At 55.2% G+C, this 17942-nt stretch overlaps 1 protein-coding gene across 5 annotated transcripts in view; it reads right to left on the bottom strand.

Annotated features, from left to right (window-relative positions):
• Positions 1-14196, bottom strand: part of KIFC3 (kinesin family member C3) — a 34876-nt gene extending 20680 nt beyond the window's left edge. For 2 of the 5 annotated variants that reach the window (XM_052655856.1, XM_052655857.1), the window contains exons 1-5: positions 14153-14196; positions 9865-10072; positions 7172-7314; positions 3323-3461; positions 180-382 (exon numbers count right to left, since the gene is read on the bottom strand). In XM_052655856.1, the coding sequence (XP_052511816.1) occupies positions 180-382; positions 3323-3461; positions 7172-7314; positions 9865-10030 (651 nt within the window). In that variant the 5' untranslated portion in view covers positions 10031-10072; positions 14153-14196. Of the gene's footprint in view, positions 1-179; positions 383-3322; positions 3462-7171; positions 7315-9488; positions 9521-9757; positions 9807-9864; positions 10073-14152 lie in introns of those variants that run through there. The other 3 variants (XM_052655859.1, XM_052655858.1, XM_052655860.1) reach the window with 3 other exon arrangements.
• Positions 14197-17942: the final 3746 nt, after the last annotated feature.

The following is a 17942-nucleotide window of genomic DNA, read 5'->3' on the forward strand; positions in this document are numbered from 1 at the left end:
ATGGCACATGGAGGATCAGGACGGGAGGCCCAGGCCTCTGTGTGTTCCCAAGCCAGGGGAGGAGACCCCATCTGTCCATTATGCGGGTGGCCTGGAGGGTCCCAGGTACCCTGGGCGACGTCTTCCGACTTGTTCCACAGTGGGCAGTGGCCTCAGCCCGTCCCACCCTCCCCAGATACCTGGTTCTGCAGCTGCGTGGACGTGGCTTGCTGCTCACTGTCGCGGACAGCCAGCCTCTCCCGCAGGGCCACCAGCTCCTCCTGCAGCTGGGCTTTCTCCTCCCGTAGCTGGGACATGGCCTCCACCATCCTATGTACCACGGGGGCGGCACCGGGCGACCCCGACAGGCTCGAGCACCTCCCGCTGCCAAAGGGCCGCCCACCTATGAGCAAAGTAGCGGCCGATCAGCGGGGCAGCAGAGGCCCCAGCCTGGTTGAGGAGAGGGAGCCTGTCATGGCAGGATGGACCACAAGGATGGGGAGCGGATGCAAGCAGAGGAGACAAAGAAGCTGGGCAAGGGCTGGGGCAGCAGCAGGAGTTAGCGGGTGCTGGTGTGTTAGTGGGGGGACCTCCAGGGCCTGCCTTGGAGGAAGCCACTTTAGTGGGAAGCTTCTGGTGGGTAGAACTGCCTGGACCAGGAGTCAGGAAAGCAACTTCCACTCATTACTCCCCCAAAGCCTGTGTTCTGGGTTTGACGGGCAATATCCTCTCCATGGCCAGCCTGCAGGGACCTGCAGTTGAGAAAGACGCGCCTTTGGCAACCGCTGTTATCTCCCCGGAAAACACTATCCTTGGTGGAAAGTGATTTCTTTACACCCCAAACCTTCTCCAGAGTAGAGAAGAGAGGTGAGGGCTCGCCAGCCTGGCCCCTGCCCTCCGCAGGGAGTGATCACCGCTCAGAGAGAGAGAGCAGGCAGAGGTGTGCGTGCGCAGGGACGGACACACCAGGACACAGGGACAAATGCGGCAGCACACAAGCAGGGACGTCACCAAGCACGCTCCCAGGCACACTCCTGTGGGGCTGAGTACAGGGACCACACAGGCAAGAGCGAGGGATAAATACTGGGGTGGGCGGGGGGTCTCCAGCTTCCACCATCCTGTCACCAGCAGAAGAGACACAGACAGATGGACAGAAGGACAGAGCCACGGAATCAAGGCCTGGGACCTGCTACTGGGGCCTGGCATGCCCGTCACAGCCTGCTTTGATGGCACCTAGAAGGACCACCGTCTCTGCAGGTGGGGAGCTGGCAAGGGGGTGGGGCAGTGGACAGAGGAGAGACTGGAAGGGCATGGGTCTGCCTCCCGCCTTGGGCAGCCTAATCCGGGTCCTGGCCAAAGTCTGTGAGGCAGGATGAAGTGTCCAAGAGTGAGGCGTGAAGAGTTGCTGCAAGCCTCCATGCTCGCGGAGCACCAGGGCATCCGGGCTCCCCAGCACGAGGTCCCAGAAGCTGCAGCCCTGTGTGGGCAGGACGGCGGGGAGAGGGGGGACCCCAGACTCCAGAAATTAAGCCATCTGCACCTGAAGTCACACAGCCCGGGGGAAGGTGACAGGTGTGTTCAATGAGACAGCAGAGAAGCTGAAACAGCAGCCTGGCTCTTGGACTAAGCAGGAACGTGGGGCACAGATGGCACTGGTTCCAGGCTGGACGGGACAACTCAGCACTGGGCCCAGGAGGGGTGGACATCCACTCTCGAAGGAGCAGGCCCTACACACACAGACTCCCTTTCCCTTCCTCCCAACCCCAAGGGTTGGCTCTGACTCAAGGCCTTCTGGAGAGCCGGAACGGGGGCCAATGCTGGTTGGCCAGGGGGCTCTGGCCATGCGGCCTGCATGTGACACAGCATGCATGTCACACACAGCTGGCCAGGCTTCTGCTGTCTGTTCTAGACAGCACGAGGTCAGATGGATGCTTCCAGGCCAGCACCCGGAGCTGCCATAGGCAGCATGTGACCAGCACGGCCCTGTGCTCTCTGCAGACTGCCGTGGGGTGGCAGGAAACGCTGTCAACTCTAGGTCCAAGAGCTGGCACTGCCACTTCAGAGCCAGGTGGGAGGATCCCACTGAGGCTTCCCTTATGAAACAGGGACCATGGTCCTTGTCCAAAGAGGCAACCTTGGGCAGGCACCTGGAACCCATGAGGGGTGCGCGGGTGTGTTGCCCAACAGGTCTGGAATAGCCCTTCTTGCTGGAACACGGCTCATCTCACCCTCAGCCCACAGCCGGGGGGCTTCATCCTAACCTTGGCATGGTGCCCACGTGCCAGGGGAGCCGCAAGGGGCCTGGAGAGCATTTACTGGGGAGGAAAAGATCTTGAGAAAGCTAACAGAGAACAGCAGAGGAGGGAGAGATGTGATTAAAAGGTAACTTAAAAGGGGGCTGAGGGACCACTGCACCATCCTAGTAGGTCAGCTGTCCATCCACATTCTCAGAAGACAGTTTCTTTCTCTGAGACCCTGCCTGGACACTGCCCCTCAAGGGCACCCAGGATCGGGGAAGCTCAGCCCCGGACCCACAAACAAGAGTCAGACCTCTGGACTGGCTGGACAATGGCCCCTCTTCCACAGCCTGGCCAGCCCCAACACCTGGCCCCAAATGAGTGCCGGGCCCAGACAGGTGAAGGAGGCCTTGGATCAACCTCAGAGAAGGGGGTGGCTCCTTTCGCCTTGCAAGTTCAGACACAAATCAATCTCTGGTGACAGGAGGCAGCAAACAAGAGAAAGGCCAGCTCCTTTCCCCACTCACTCTTGGCCTTCCCCTCGGGCTTCTTGAGAATGCCCTTCCCCTTGGGCTTCTTGAGAATGCCCTTCCCCAGCAGCTGCTGGGCTCTGGGTTCCTGGTGGGGAACTCCACAAAGGGGGCCCACAGAATCTCCAGAACTGTCAGCCTCGCCAGAAAAGACTGGAGCCACCAGCTCCTCTTTCCCAGCCTCGACACAGCAGAGTGAATCCCCGTCCTAGGGCCTCTGGGTCCCTGAAGGACCCACAGATACATAAGTGGAGGGGGTCAGGCCTCTCTCTGCAGGCAGTGGCGTCTTCGCGGCTGCCACCCTCGCCCTGCTTTTGACAGGCACTGGGGAAAAGACGAAAAAGCAGGGAAACTCAACCCCAGCATGTGCTGGCCAAAGCTGCTTATCACCAGCTGGCACCCAGCGGCACCAGGAAGAGGGCGTCCCTGGAGTCGGGATGGGCAGGCTGGGGTCTCTGAGTTCCATGTCAAGGTGGCCACTCCAGGCAAGGAGGACAATGTCTGGGGACAAGAGCCTCCCCTCCAGCACCAGTGTTAGCCAGGGCTGTGCCAGGCGGGTGGGCAGACTTCCTTTACCTGTTTTCTCTACATTCATGGCGCCACCAGCTTCCTGGGCCTCCCGGTCCCTCCTGGGGGCCGGCGCCTGCCTCTTCAGGGGCTTCTCTTCTTTCGTCCCCTGACTCTTGCTCTCGCACCCCTTGTCCTGCAGGGCCTGCTGCCAAGACACAATCAGAATCCTCACGTGAAGAGGGGGGATCGCAGTGGGGAGGGGACCCCCGTGGAGCCTGAGGATGGCGCATGTTCCTGGAGCTGGTGAGGCCCCCAGACCCAGCCGGTCCACCCCTCACCGTGTGGGTGGATGGGAACAAGGAGGCCCGGAGTCCGGAAGAAAACGCACCCAGATCTCACAGCGAGAGGGAGCAGTGCGTTCCCCTGGCCCTCATCGGCAGCCGGCCCTCAGGACCAGCAAACAAGGTTCTTGGGCACATAGAAACCCTCAGGGGAAGTTCAGCTGGCTGACCTGTGGGCCCTGAGTCACCAGCGCAGTGGCCTGCTTGCTTCAGCTGCACCCTCGTCCTGCCATTCACAGGCCTGTCCAGCCCCACCAGGCACACGGCAGTCTCAGGGCAACGACCCCCACCTGTGACGTCAGCTGCCTCCATCCCCCTGCAGACAGCACCCACCCTGGGGCTGCCAAGGAGGGGGCACATGGGTCCACACAAGCAGGGCAAGGCCGTGGTCCACGTGCAGCCATGGCTATCCGGGACCATGAGACCTTGTCTCCAGGAAGGAGGAATCAAGGCAAAGAAGGCTGGAAGAGAAGAGACCAGTGAACTGGCGGGGAGATGAGGCGAGGGGCAGAAAGAGCCTTGCAAGCAGAGAAAACCACGTGCAACTCACACAGGACGACAGGAAAGGTGTGAACAGAACCACAGGTAAGGCGTAATCCCATTTAAGGATAATGGAAATAAAAGAGGCTTGCCCCTCCCTCTCCAAAGCTGGTTTCCTCTGGAGGCTGGGTGATGGTACAGGGGCATCATCTAAATTTGGGGGATGGGCTTCCTTGGTGGCTCAGGGGTAAAGAATCCACCTGCCAATGCAGGAGATGTGGGCTCAGTCCCTGAGTCGGGAAGATCCCCTGGAGGAGGAAATGGCAAGCCACTCCAGTATTCTTGCCTGAAGAATCCCATGGAGAGAGGAGCCTGGCAGCAGAGTCGGACTCGACTGAGCCACTGAGCACACGTGCAAACTCTGGGGAAATCCAAAGAAACTGGTTGCAAGAGAAAGTGGGGAGAAAGGAAAGGCTTTATGTTTCATTCTGAACCTGTCTGGCATTTGCATTTTTAACCTTGTAAGCATCTGCGGTATTCCGCTTTGTTATCTTTGATAACAGAAGCTATCCAGGATGGGAGATTACAGGCCCTTTTTGGTGTGTCTTTGTGCCAACCTTATTCAAAATAAAAAGGCAACTGCTATGTTTAAAAAATATTCCAAGTCTAGAGTCGGAAAGGCCTGGGTGTGAAGCCTGACTCAGGTGAGCTGTGTGACCATGGGCAAGTTACTTAACCCTCCCTGAAGCTTCATCGTCCCATTCGTAGAACAGAAACTCCACTTTCTACTCCAGAAGGAACGGTCATGAGCATGTCTCGTATTTAGGAAAATTCCCACTGACTTAATTTTATCCCCACCCTCTGACCAACTGCCACACCAGCACGAGCAGCCTTGTCATTGGCGGGGGCAACAGCGGCAGCTGGAAGTTTCCATTTGCCGTCCAGAGCAAAGGTTACACTATTTCTGGCCCGTTGGCCAAGCCACAGGAAGGGCAGACAGGCCCCTGGGAGCTGGGAATTTCTGCAGCCTCCAAAGGAAGCGACTCAGGTTTTAACTGCCTGAGAAGCTGGTGGGGGAGGTCACCAAGCCCACCAGGTCACTTCACTGGGTCTGGGTCCCTGTTTGAGCCTCACAACCCCCATCTCAAAGCCCCTATAAACATAATGAAGCTTCACCAGCCCAGAAGAACACGCATGTGGAAACTGGCGGCTGGCAGCAGCGTCTCACATCCTCAGTAGATCTGCTGACCCCAGGACTCAGCGGCAACCACAACCCAACAGCCCATAATCAAAATTCAAGAACAGAGCCTCCACCCAACTCAAGGCTGCCTGTTTCTGACCACCTCCTGATTTAACTACCAATGGCTTGAGTTTGATTAAAAAAAACAAAAAAGGTTCTCCAGTTTTTTTAACTATTCCTGCACCAGACCTGCATTTCTAGCAGAACTTACAGTTAAAAAAAAAAAACACAGACCATTCGGTTCCATCTTCAGATGAACCACACCAGAGGAGATGAGAAAAACCAGGAAGCCCAAGACTGTCTCTGAAGCAACAAGCAAGGGGTTCATGTTCAGATCAGAACTTGAAGCCACACGTTCGAACGGCACCCATCTCCTGCACCCACCCTGCCCTCCATCTGCATGGGTCCCTTCAAGGTAGCCCCTTGTCACGCACAACCTTTCTTGGGGGGAGGGGCCTTGGCAACACCTCCAGATAACTCTGATCCTTCATCCTCAGCCATTATGTCAATGTTTGCCCATCCTGCCCTCTCTGCTAGACTGCCGGGTCTATTGCTCTTCTTGACTGTGTGCCAGCACAGTCTTCTAACACAGAGTAGGCACTTGCAAAAATATCTGTTAACAGATGCATTCATTTAAAAAATTGCAAGGACTTCCCTGGCAGTCCAGTAGTTAAGACTCTGCACTGCCAATGCAAAGGCCTCAGGTTCAATCCCCGGTCAGGGAACTAAGATCCAACATGTTGTGTGGTGCAGCAAAAATAAAACTGCAGAGCCTGTGCTGTCCTGAAATTGCTCAAAGTTTTAGGTGCACAAATGCATCAGTATTTGTTTAAGGAGCTCTTTGCAATCAGAAACAATACAGAAGATCAGTGAGATAAACCCTGAAGTAGAATATTATGCATAATAAGTTTAAAAGAATGAGGTAGTTCTCTATATATTGATAGGCATGAAGAAATCACCAAGACTTACTGTTGAGGGAGAGAGCTAGTCACAGAATAGAAGGCAAAAATAAAGAATAAAAACTGTATAAATGCAATCAAGTAGTTGTATAGAAAAGATAAATAAATTAAGAGTGGATTTCTCAAAGACACAGGACCACAGGAGACATTCAGTTTCTAGATACTACACGCCACATATGTGAGTTCTTTACACCACTTTTAAAGCTCATCATGTTCAGACCCCAGCTTGCTGTGTGACCAGTAGCAAGTCACTTAACCTCTCTGAGCCTCCTTTACTTCATCCATAAAACAGTAACTGTGTCTTGGACTGATGTGAGACATATAATATATGCCACAACGCCTGGTATAAAGTCAGCGTTCAGTAAATATTATTATTGCTATCAGGATGTCTTCATTCTACAACCAAATACTATACATATAAACGTAAAGTCAGTGTTTTGAAAGTCCCATGATAACTGACTTGCAGTGATGACTGCAAGAGAAAAGAAATCAGGTTTTGGTAAAGTTCTCACTTTAAATGAGGAAATTTAAGTATCGCTACCCCCATGGACTCGTATGCCCCAGTGGGAATAAACAGCTCCCCTAAAAACCTGCCCATCTTCCTAATAGCTTCTCACTGAAGGCCCCACATTTCCCACTTTAACACTTCAGTCAGGGAGTAGCTAAGAAGCTCCTGTCATCTCCTGTAAGATTTCCCGCCAGATAACCTAATAAAGCAAATTGTCCCATGCAGGCAGGCTCCCAGTGGGTGTGCTATGAGGAGCTTGGCAGGAGGCGTGAGACCCGTCTCCCTCGTGGCCTCCTTCCCCAGAAGAGCCCAGCGGCTGGTATTCAAAGGGCCACGGCACACCTGCCCAGCCAGACACCTGGCTTTTCTGACAGCCCCCGGACTTACCTGCAGGGTCAGGTAGAGCCTGTGGGGGCTCCCGGGGCCAGCCCAGTCCACGCTGAGGGCTCGGCACTGAGCCAGGGCCGGGCGAGCTGCACTTCGGGCGCCCGAGACCTCGTCACCGCCAGCCGGGCTATCTTTTCCACGCCCTGTCCCAGGACAAGAGGAGACAGGTGAGACGCCGGACGCTGGTTGGAGGCTGCTGGCCAGGGATCAGTGGCCAGGGCTGAGGCTTAGCTCCCCTTTCACACACTCAGGGCAGCCCAGGCACCGCCAGGAGGGACTCACACGCCCTCACATGCCTGCCCGGCATGGAGGGAAGGCCTGGAGCTGAGCAGGCGCTGCGCTCTTTCTTCACCACAAACTGCCCGGGGATCCTCTGCAGAAGGTCGCCCAAGATCTCCCCCCGGAGGTGGGGGCTTCCTCTCCCTCCACGGTGGCCTTAGGGCTGGCACGTGCCCACCAGCAACCCTCTACAGAGAGCAGCAGAAGGAAGCCGACGCCACCCTGGCTGTGCTAATCCTCACAGGAGGTGCACCCTGGGGCCGTGACCTCATTACCAAGGCTGCCTCTAGGTGGCAATTTCTCCCCTGCCTTCATAAAGACCAACCCCACACTGGGTGGCCTGGTCCTCATGGCCTTCAAAAGCGCATCCAGGACCAGTTAAAGCACATCCTTTCGCGTCTCTGACACGTCGCCTCCCTCACTGGATGGCGGGAGAGAGCTGACTGTGGCTTCAATACCCCATTCACCCCTAATCCCCAGCCCTCCACCGCAGCTTGTGGGGCTGGACGGGATGGGAGAGGGGACTCGCCTCAAGGGGCATACTGTAGAGTCCCCACCCTGGGGTGCTATCACATCCTGACTGCCAGCACTGGACCAAGTGCTTTCCAGGCCTTATTTCCCTTCCTGATCCTCAGTTTCCTTGTCAATACCATGGGCATTAAGAACCAACTTCAGTCATGCGATGAGGATTAAATGGGGTGATGCATGCAAAGTGCTCACAGAAGGTAGTCATCAATGCAGACCGACAGCTCCTTACAAAAGCTCTGAGAGGTGTGAACCGGAGGCCGGGAAGGGTTAATAATATGCCCAGGGTCACCTGAAGCCAGTGTTCCAATCCCATGTGCTAACCCACCTTCTGCTTGCTTTCCCTTCTCAAAGTGGCAGTAAGTTGGGGGTGGGAGGTGGTAGAAGGGCCTAGGGACACCCATACTGGCTGAAACTCTACCCAGTGGCAGGCACCATGCTTGGCATTTCACACACAGGATTTCACTGGACCTTTGTCTTAAATTTTAAAAGTGGATAAAAGTCTGTATGGTCATATAAGCCTCATAATACTAATTTAAGAGAGCAATATGCACGTGCAGGACTGAAAGGAACTATATAAAATGTTCAGTGACAAGCTTCTAGGTGAGTCTTCTTTTTTATACCTTTCCGGGTTTTTTTTTTTTTTTTTTTTTGGTTTTCCAAGATAACATGTTTTTGTTTTTCAATTCTTGTTTTCTTTTTTAAGCCAGAAAAGCAATACTATTCATTCATATTACAGTCTTAATCCTTTGGACAATCTTGCAGAGTAGAGACCATCTTCAGCTCCTTCCAGACAACCGGGGCCACCTGATTCAAGAGCCCAAGCTTTCCCAGGAGGACTCCAGGATCAACCCCAGCCTCACTGTCCCCAAAGAAGAGACCATGGAGGGCAGCGCTTTGGCTGCCACCGATGGTACAAGTGAGGTGGGAGAGAGGGAACTGGAGCTTGCTATGTGCCCTCTCTGGGCCTCGGTTTTCCCTTCTGTACATGGAGGGGCTTGGCCTTATGTCCCAGAAGAGCTCTGCTAACTCAGACAGGCTGGCCCTCTATAGCCCTCTCCCAGTAGGTCAGGAGCAGTCAGACAGCAAACTCCTGAAGGCCCCCTGCCTGAAGACACACCCTCTGCCCCCACACTTTCAGGACGACCTGCCCAAGCCAAGGCTGGCAGACACCCAGGGGCAGCTCCCCAGGCCTGATGATGGAGCCCGCACCGGGAATCACAGAAGCCGCCCACTTCTTGATGTTGGCAGCGCCAGGGGACATGACCCAGAAAGGAGAGCCCGTGTTGACAGCTCCCCCAGGGGGAGGGAGGGCCCCAGACTCGGGGACTCCCTCACTACCCACCTGCTGTCGGGGCCACCTTGGATGGCACCTAAAAGGAGCGCATGGCACCCACCCTCTGCCAGGCCACGCTCGGGAGCAGCCTTTCGCCCGCTCCGCGCCACCCGCCGGCGAGCCCCGGCGGGATCAAGTGTCGGCACCGCGCAGGGCGCCGGGCAGCTCTGCACCTACCTTGTTTACCAGCTGCGGGCAGAAACCGGGGCGAGACCACGAGTGCTCGGCCGAGGACGGGCGGATCACAGAGCCACAGCGACCCGGCCGGCCAGGGAGCGCGTGGCTGTCCGCCGCGTTCCCCGCTCTGCGCCACAGTCTGCGTTAACGTTTAACTCGGCGTCCCGGGCCGGTCTTTACAGACGGGCGGGCGCGGGGCAGGAGCGCCCAGAGAAACTGACGCCCTGACTCCACGCCCGGCTCGCGGGCTGCCGGTACCCTGTAATTACCTGACAGCTCTGACTGAGTCTAGGAACTTGCGAGAAACCCCAGTCTCATCGTTGGTATCTGGAGGAAGGAAGGGAAATAAAGAGGCATTTTAAAAATGCGGACTCACCAGTTCTCAACCTCCCCGGGCCGGTGTGTGGGAAAGGGCGGGCGGCCGGGCTGGCTGGGGCGGGGCGAGCCATCCCCGGCTCGGGCTCCCCGGCCCGGCCCACTCGCCACAGGCCGCGCAGCGAGGGCGTGGCTCCCAGGTTCCACGTCCTGCGAGACGGGACCATGGCCCGGCGGGGCTTAGTAGCCTCCTCCGGGCGCCGGGCGGCCTGCGGAGAGAGCAAGAAAAGGGAGGTTGAAGCCCGCTGGCCGGCACCTTCCCCCGCCTCAACCCCAAGCAGATTGGAGCCTGCCATCTGCAAGGGTCCAAGGGACTGGGTCACCTGTTAACCCAAAGCCCCAATTCCAGTGTCCCCCAAGGACCCCCTGGGCTCAGGCAATGAAACAGGGCCTCACACCATTTCAGGGTGCTCATTAAGGAGAAGGGAGGCTCAGAGGTGGGCAAGGAGCCCACCAGGTGCATCTGTAGCACAGTGTGGAGACCCCACATCTCGGCCCTTCCCTCGGAGCCTGGCAGCACACAGACAGGGCACAACCCCACATGGAGGCACCACCAGGGCCTCCAACAGCATCTCGATGAATCTATTATGAAGGGACCCTGACTGTGGCTCTGACAAGTCCGGCTTATATACATCAAAATTCTCTTTAAATCAGCTCATTCGTGTGTTCAACTAGCCCTCACGCTGTACTACAACTGGCAGACACCCTGCTAGGACTTGAAAATACAAAGATTCATTCATTCTTCATTTAATAATTATTTACCCGGTACCTGCTGTGTGTCAGGCACCTGCCTGGGGTCCTCTTTGATCAGCAGAGACATGCCCTCAAAGCTCCCTGTCAGGAGGGAGGTAAACACTTCAACAAACCTTCACAATCAGAACAGGAGGTAAGGAGGCTCCAGGTGGTATGGAGAATGGGGCTGGGGGTGGGGAACACTAGTCTGGGTAGAAAGCCCCATAGGGCCCTCATGCACTGAGCAAATGAACAGGACAGACTTCATTTACTTTACAAGTCTTTATGGAACACCTATTGCATGCAAAGCGACTCTGAAGGCATTTAAGGTGATACACCAAGCTACAGTCCCAGACTCAGACAGTAAGTGATGCCATGTTTGAAAGAAGCCAAGTCAGCTTGGAGAGGTAATGTGGAGTTTGCTTTGGGTTTAAAATGGAGTTGGAGGCACTCAAGGATTCCCTAATGATGCCACCTGGGCTGGAGACCACTCTCCCCATCCTGCACTGCACTGATGGCTTTCTACCAGGCAGTAAAGCTATTTAAACAATGTCCATCCCCCCGACCCTCTACAGTTCCCGAGGGTGAGTCCCACGGCACCCAGCCTGGAGCAGCAGCTACATCCACATCAAACAGCTGGCAAAGGCTTGTTGGGTGAATGCCTTGATAGGAATGCACACGAAAGCCTGAACTGAAGCTTGGAAGACAGCAGGGTTAGCTGAGTTGTGAGGCTGATGGGGGTCACCGTGCCACAGGTGAGGATCCAGTCGTTAAAGGTAGTGCAAGATGAAAGGCAATCAGGGAGGACAGAGGTGACTCTGAGTGGGAAGGAAAGCTGGAGAAGGAAGGTCAGAGGTGGCTGAAGCAACAGACAGGTGCAGAGTCCTCAGAGGTGACCGTGAGTGAGAAGGAGAGGATGGTCAATTACCAGGGAACCATGCCACAGAGAGATCCAATTGGAAGAAAGGTCAATGGAGCAGAACAGAGGGCAGACCTGGGAAGGTCTAAGGTGGGGTGGGGGTGGCTAGAGGAAGCTGCCACTTCCTTCTCTTTGGAGAAGTTGGCTAGGATGGGAAGGAGAGGATGTGGAATTTAGAACAGGAGAGATCTGCACATGCTGGGTCAATAGAGGAGCAGGAACAACTGAAGCATTGAAAGGCAAGAGAAGGAAGACCCCAAGGATGGGTGGCCTGAGGTTGGCAGAGCTGAGCCCTGGAAGAATGCCAGGCTCTTGGCTAGGGAGTCCTGGCCTCTGCCTTCCTTGATTAAGGAAGACACCTTGGAGGAGGAGTCTCCTGGGTGCCCTCTCCCTGGCAGGGGTCAGGACTGCTGGCCAAAGGGCAGAGTGGACGTTAATGCTGCCTATGGGCAGCTCCGCTGAGGAAATGGAGATGGACCAGTGTGGAGTGGAGGGAACTGGGAGACGTAGCCAGACATCCCCTTCTCCAGGCTACTCAGCACAGAGCTGGGCACACAATCTGCCCTGAGGATCAGCTGCCCAGTGGGTAAAGAAGGAGGGAGTGAGACGGGCTCCACCTGCATGCCGAGCTGCTGGAAGGTGAGATGGCAAAGGGCACTGAAGGTCGATTCCATGGTTGAGGGAGACCTTCACGTGTTCTGTGCTTAGTTGTGTTGGACTCTGAGACCCTTTGGACTGTAGCCCGCCAGGCTCCTCTGTCCATGGCAATTCTCCAGGCAAGAATACTGGAGTGGGTTACCATTTCCTTCTCCAGGGGATCATCCCTACCCAGGGCTCATCCCAACCCAGGGATCGAACCTGTGTCTCCTGCATTGCAGGCAGATTCTATGTGCGCTGAGCCATCAGGGAAGCCCTGAGAAGACTTTTAAGGAGATCAGCTAAGCCTGAGGGGCAGGGACAGAAGGACACATATTTCTTGGCTTTCAGGAAGGGAAGTTGGGAGGCAGGAAGAGATCAGGAAGAAAGAGGAAGGGTGTGTGCAAGATCCTGAAGAGGAAAAAGTAGCTGAATTAGCAGTCTGTTGGATGTGAGAGTCAAAAGCTCAAGGACTTTCAAACAGCCCAAGACTGGAGACACAAAAACCTAGGTCTTAGGACGGGGTGATGGGGGCACAGCGTGGTTATGACCAAAAGCTAGTTCAGAGCCCGGCTGCACTACTTAGTAGATGTGCAACCCTGGGAGAATGACTTTGTCTCTAAGCCTCAGTATCTCCATCTTTGAAATGGGAGAACTCTACCTTAATAGGGCTGATGTAAAGTTTGGATAATACATATACACAACATTAAGAACAATACTGACATATACAAAGAACCCTGCCCCCCCCCCCAAATTTAATGTTTCAGTGACCTATATCCAGCGGTGGGTGAACGCAGGGGCAGGCTGCAGGAGAGCCCCATCAGCCTCTCCAGGTTTAGGCCAAGGTGGCAGAGGTGCAGCCCCCTTCCCCCAGACCAGGGTTGCTGCAATGATTGGGGAATAGACTTGACAACTGCCCAGAGACCACTGCCCGGGGAAACATAGTCTTCGTCTCCCTGAGAGAGGGGGCAGAAGGTCTGGGAGGGTGGACAAGGGCTGGACCTCCCCTGAGCAGTCACACATCCTGGGTTTTGCAGGTCAACCCAGATTTCAAAGCCTCTGTTCCTTGGTGCCCAGAAGGAAAGCAGAACGCATTACCCCCACATCCCTCAAGTCCAGTCACTGCAAATACAGGGCCCCATTCTCAGACTGCATTCCTCACAAATGACTCTCTGGCCAAGGAGACGGCTACTTTTATCAAGGGCACAGGGAACAGCCTGGGCCAGCAGAGTTGCTGGCTCAGCCTCAGGAGGACAGAAAGCCAGAGAAGGCGAAAGGGCAGGTGTGGCCAGGACCCCCAACCTTGAGACAAATGTGTGTGTGTGCTGATGACAAATGGTACTTGAGAATTTAAATACAGCTTCCTCTTTAAAATCTGCCAGGACCAGGCCCTTCACTGCGCCAGAGTTCCGCTCTAACTCACAACAGGGGGCTGACAGAGGTGGCTTCGGGCTGGCCCTCCCAGCTGGGAACCCCTCCCCACCAGGCTGCAGCTGTCAAAGGCTCAATTTCCCCACTGCCCAGGGGGACGCCAGCCCAGGCCCTCGTTCCTAACCTGCCGCTAGCCCACCCCATCCCGGCCCTGCGAAGGGGAAAGTCAACTGCCCAGAGGACCTACGCGGTGGGAGGGCTCGAAACTGCAGCGTTCGAGGGAGCCTTGCGGACCCGGGGACTTCGGCACGGGGAGGGGGCGGCGCTGACCGGCACGCGGTTCCCTGGCAATCTCCGGCTTTCCCGGGCCATTGAAATCGGAAAGGGGGTCCCGAGGCTGCTCGCATTCCAGGGGACCTGTCGCCCCCATGCTCTGATCGGCTCTGGCTGGACAGCGCGGGGGGCGGGGGTGGGGGCGGGATAGCGCAGGGCTGGGTCTCCCGGGCCCGGCCCTCCCCGCGCCCCACCTCGGGATTGGGCAGGGGGATCTCGGACGCGACACCCCGAACGACGGGCTGGGCGGAACCCGAGCGCCCAGCCCTCCCTCTTCCCGCCCGAGCCCCGGACTCACCGGCCTGGCGGAGGCAGGATCCCGGCGTCGCCGCAGCCCCAGGGGCTCGGCCCGGCCCGGCCCGCCGGCGGAAGGCAGCTCCACGCCACCGCCTCCTCGGCCCGCCCCGCGCCCGCCCCTCCCGCCCCGCGCCCGCCCCGCGCCCGCCCCTCCCGCACACTTTCCACAGGAAATGATTAACTCGGGCCGCGGCGCGTTCCCATGGCAACCGGCTCAGACCCTGGCGGGGGGCGGCGGCACGCGCGCGCGCTCCCGCGTGCACACACACACAGAGACTCACTCTCACGCGGGGCCGCCCGCTCTGCTCAGACCTTTCTTCTGGGTCTCCCGGCGCTCCGCACACGCCCGTGCACACGTGCGCGCTCACCCCAGACGCACACGAGCCGTCCTACGTGCTCACATACAATACACGCGGCTCTCACAGGTTTGCACACACGCTCTAGTGAGTCCACATGAACACATTCACAGTTCCCACACACATCCCGACGTTCGTTCCTACGTGCATGCTTTGCACTTAAACTGACATTCTCATCCACACCTCCTCAAACCCTAGTACAAAACTTTTGCACACACTAGTTACTACTAACACACAATTCTCACAAGTGCCCCCTTGCCACCCTTCACAGTTTCTCACAAACTGTAGTATACTTTTTTCTAAAACTTTCTAGCACACACACACTAGCTAGTATGTGTGCACACTTGCACATTCTCACACACTTCCAATGTGCACTCACATTCCTGTACAGAGTTCAGACTTTCCCCCTTGCTTTCCCACAAATGCTGTACATGCTTCTTCAAGTACTCTTGAACTCTTGCTCACATTCCACAGAGCAACATTGCTATGTTGCTAACCCCAGTACAGACTTTCATGGGCTTCCCAGGTGGCTCAGCTGGTGAAGAATCCACCTGCCAATGCAAGAGACTTGGGTTCGATCCCAGGTCCAGGAAGAGCCCCTGGAGGAGGAGATGGCAACCCACTTCAGTATTCTTGCCTGGGAAACCCCACGGACAGACGAGCCTGGCGGGTTACACTCCATGGGATTGCAAAAGAGTCAGACTTGACTTAGCAACTAAACAACACACGCTTTAGTGAGCACACGTGCACATGCATGCACTGTCACACATCAGCACACGCGTTTTCACACGTGCATTCTCACTAGCTCTAGTAGGAGCACACAGGCCAGGTTGCCTCCCTAGCCAGGGCACCACCTGCTGCCCCCTGCTCCTGCCTGGCCCTGTTCCCCTCTCGTACCCCCCCAAGAGATAGATATCTTGCAGAGCAGGGAAGCTGTTTGGAATTTTTAAAGGTAAAATATTCCTTTAATCTCCAGTGAAAACACATTCAGAATGCCGGCTCGGAGCAGACAGCAGCTCCTGGTGTAGGCCCAGACGGCCTTCCTCAGAGGATGTCCCAGAAGCAGCCTGGGGGAGGCAGGGAGCCTGCCAGCCAAGGAGAGCCAGCTGACCCAGAGGAGCCACTCTGTTCTTTGTCTCCCAAACAGAGGCGGCATTTTATTCCAAAGTCAGCAGCAATATTCCCCCTCCAGGGTGCGGAAGGAGGAGAGAGCAAAGAAATTCAGGAGCCAGCCCAGTGCAGGCTGATGGTTCCCGCAGATAATCCCAGGAGGGTGGGTGCTCTGCCTCTTCCTGTTTAACAGGAGGGTAGGATGAACCGACTTGAGGGGGACGTGCAGCTCCAGAGAGGCAGAGCCAAGGTCCTGGGCCTCAGATGGTCCTGGATGCTAGACCAGGACACTCCCAACCCCCTACTGAAAATGAATTCATGTGTTTTATCTTCTCACTGAGATGTCCCAGTGCAGGCCCAATAAAGGGTGCCTGTCACTCTTCTGGTTTTTGTTTTTATATTTTTGTCCAAGCCACAAGGCATGGGGGATTCTAGTTTCCAGACCCAGGATCAAACCTGCATCCCCTGCAGTGGCAGTGAGGAGTCTTAACCACTGGACCACAAGGGAAGTCCCGAGTCGCTCTTCTGGAATGGTTTCCTATAGAGTTGGATTTCTAACTAAGAACCCCAGATAACCCTCCCAATGGGAGAGCTGGTCATAATTTGAGAGGCACTTTCTCTCTGACTGCCCCGCAGACAGCAGTGGTCAGGGGGACTGCAAGGTCAGATGAGGACAAATTTTCTCTACATCCTTGACCAAGTATCTCCTTTCATTATAGACCCTAATGTTTGACTGAGGAGAGGGATGGGGTGGGAGTATCTGTCTTTCCAAGTCCTGATACAGAACTGGAGGCCTTTTCTTACTCAGAGCCGGCACATTGACATTAACTGCAGGTTCCTTTTGACAAAACCAAAGCCAGATTTTTAAATTAATAATAACTTTTATTGTTCATTTCCTCTGATTACAAAAGTAATAGATGTTCATTGTAACCATAATCCCACCCACTAGAGATAAGTGCTGCCAACATTTTAGTACAGTTTTTTTTCCTCTATGCACATAATAGCTACCATTTATCACAGTTATCACTGTGCCAGGCACTGCACTGAGCTCTTTAAAAACAAGATCTCATTTAACCCGAAACACCTATGAGGTGGGTACCATCATAGTCCCCATTTTCAGGAAGGGAAACTGAGCCTCCTAACGTTCATTGATAAAGCTGGTGTATGCTACTGCTGAGACAGGAACCCAATAGGTGTGTGTGTGTGTGTGTGTGTGTGTGTGTGTGTACATGTTGTTGTTGCTGTTCAGTTGCCAAGCTGTGTTTCACTCTTTGCAACCCCACGGACTGCAGCCTTCCAGGGTCCTCTGTCCATGGGATTCTCCAGGCAAGAATACTGGAGTGGGCTGCCATTTCCTTCTCCAGGAGATCTTCCTGACCCAGGGATTGTACCCATGTCTCCTGCATTGGCAGGTGGATTCTTTACCACTGAACCACCAGGAAAGCCTGGTGGTTTATATACAATACACAAACATATAGTATAACTATATATATATAGGTGCTGGAGTTTACTAAGTTCAAAGCACCAGTGAAGGAAAAAGAAAATTGAGATGGTTGAGGAAGCATTTGCCAAATTCCAGTAAAACTCTGACTTGAAATGCAAAACCAAATTGCTTTATGATTGCCGGAATTTAGTTTAAGGTGGCACAATGTCAGAAACTACTTATCAGTGACTTCGAGGTGTATTTCTATCCCAGAAACTTCACTGATGGTTTGATATGGAGGCTGCCAATTCTCCCCAGCCACACGGAGAGTGAAACTTGGCCACCCCGATGCTGAGGTCCTGAGCCCATGAGCGAGGACTCTTGGGTTCAGCCTACCTGCCTCCTGGCAGAGGCATAGATGTCCCTGGGAAGGCCACAAGAATGCAGTGGCCAGAAGCTGAAGCTCCAATACTTTGGCCACCTGATGCGAAGAGCCAACTCTTTAGAAAAGACCCTGATGCGGGGAATGATTGAAGGCAAAAGGAGAAGGAGGCAGCAGAGGATGAGTTGGTTGGATGGCATCACCAACTCAATGGGACGTGAGTTTGAGCAAACTCTGGGAGACGGTGAAGGACAGGAAGCCTGGCATACTGAGTCCATGGGGTCACAAAGAGTTGGACACGACTGAGTGCCTGAACAAGGCAATGCTGCAGGCTCATATCCACATTGACCCATCCTCCAGGAAAGAGGGGGCTGCACCATTGTTGTTCAGAGTCTGAAAGCCCTTAACTCTCTGGCACCCATCTGAGAAGTAGTCAAGGGCTCAAGGGGTTCTTCTGCATAGAGGGCAGCAATGAGGGGGTGATAATAAGCCAGTTCTGTTTGATCTGATTCCTGTAGCG

This window comes from Budorcas taxicolor, chromosome 18, assembly GCF_023091745.1.
Source record: "Budorcas taxicolor isolate Tak-1 chromosome 18, Takin1.1, whole genome shotgun sequence".
Lineage (NCBI taxonomy): Eukaryota > Metazoa > Chordata > Mammalia > Artiodactyla > Bovidae > Budorcas > Budorcas taxicolor.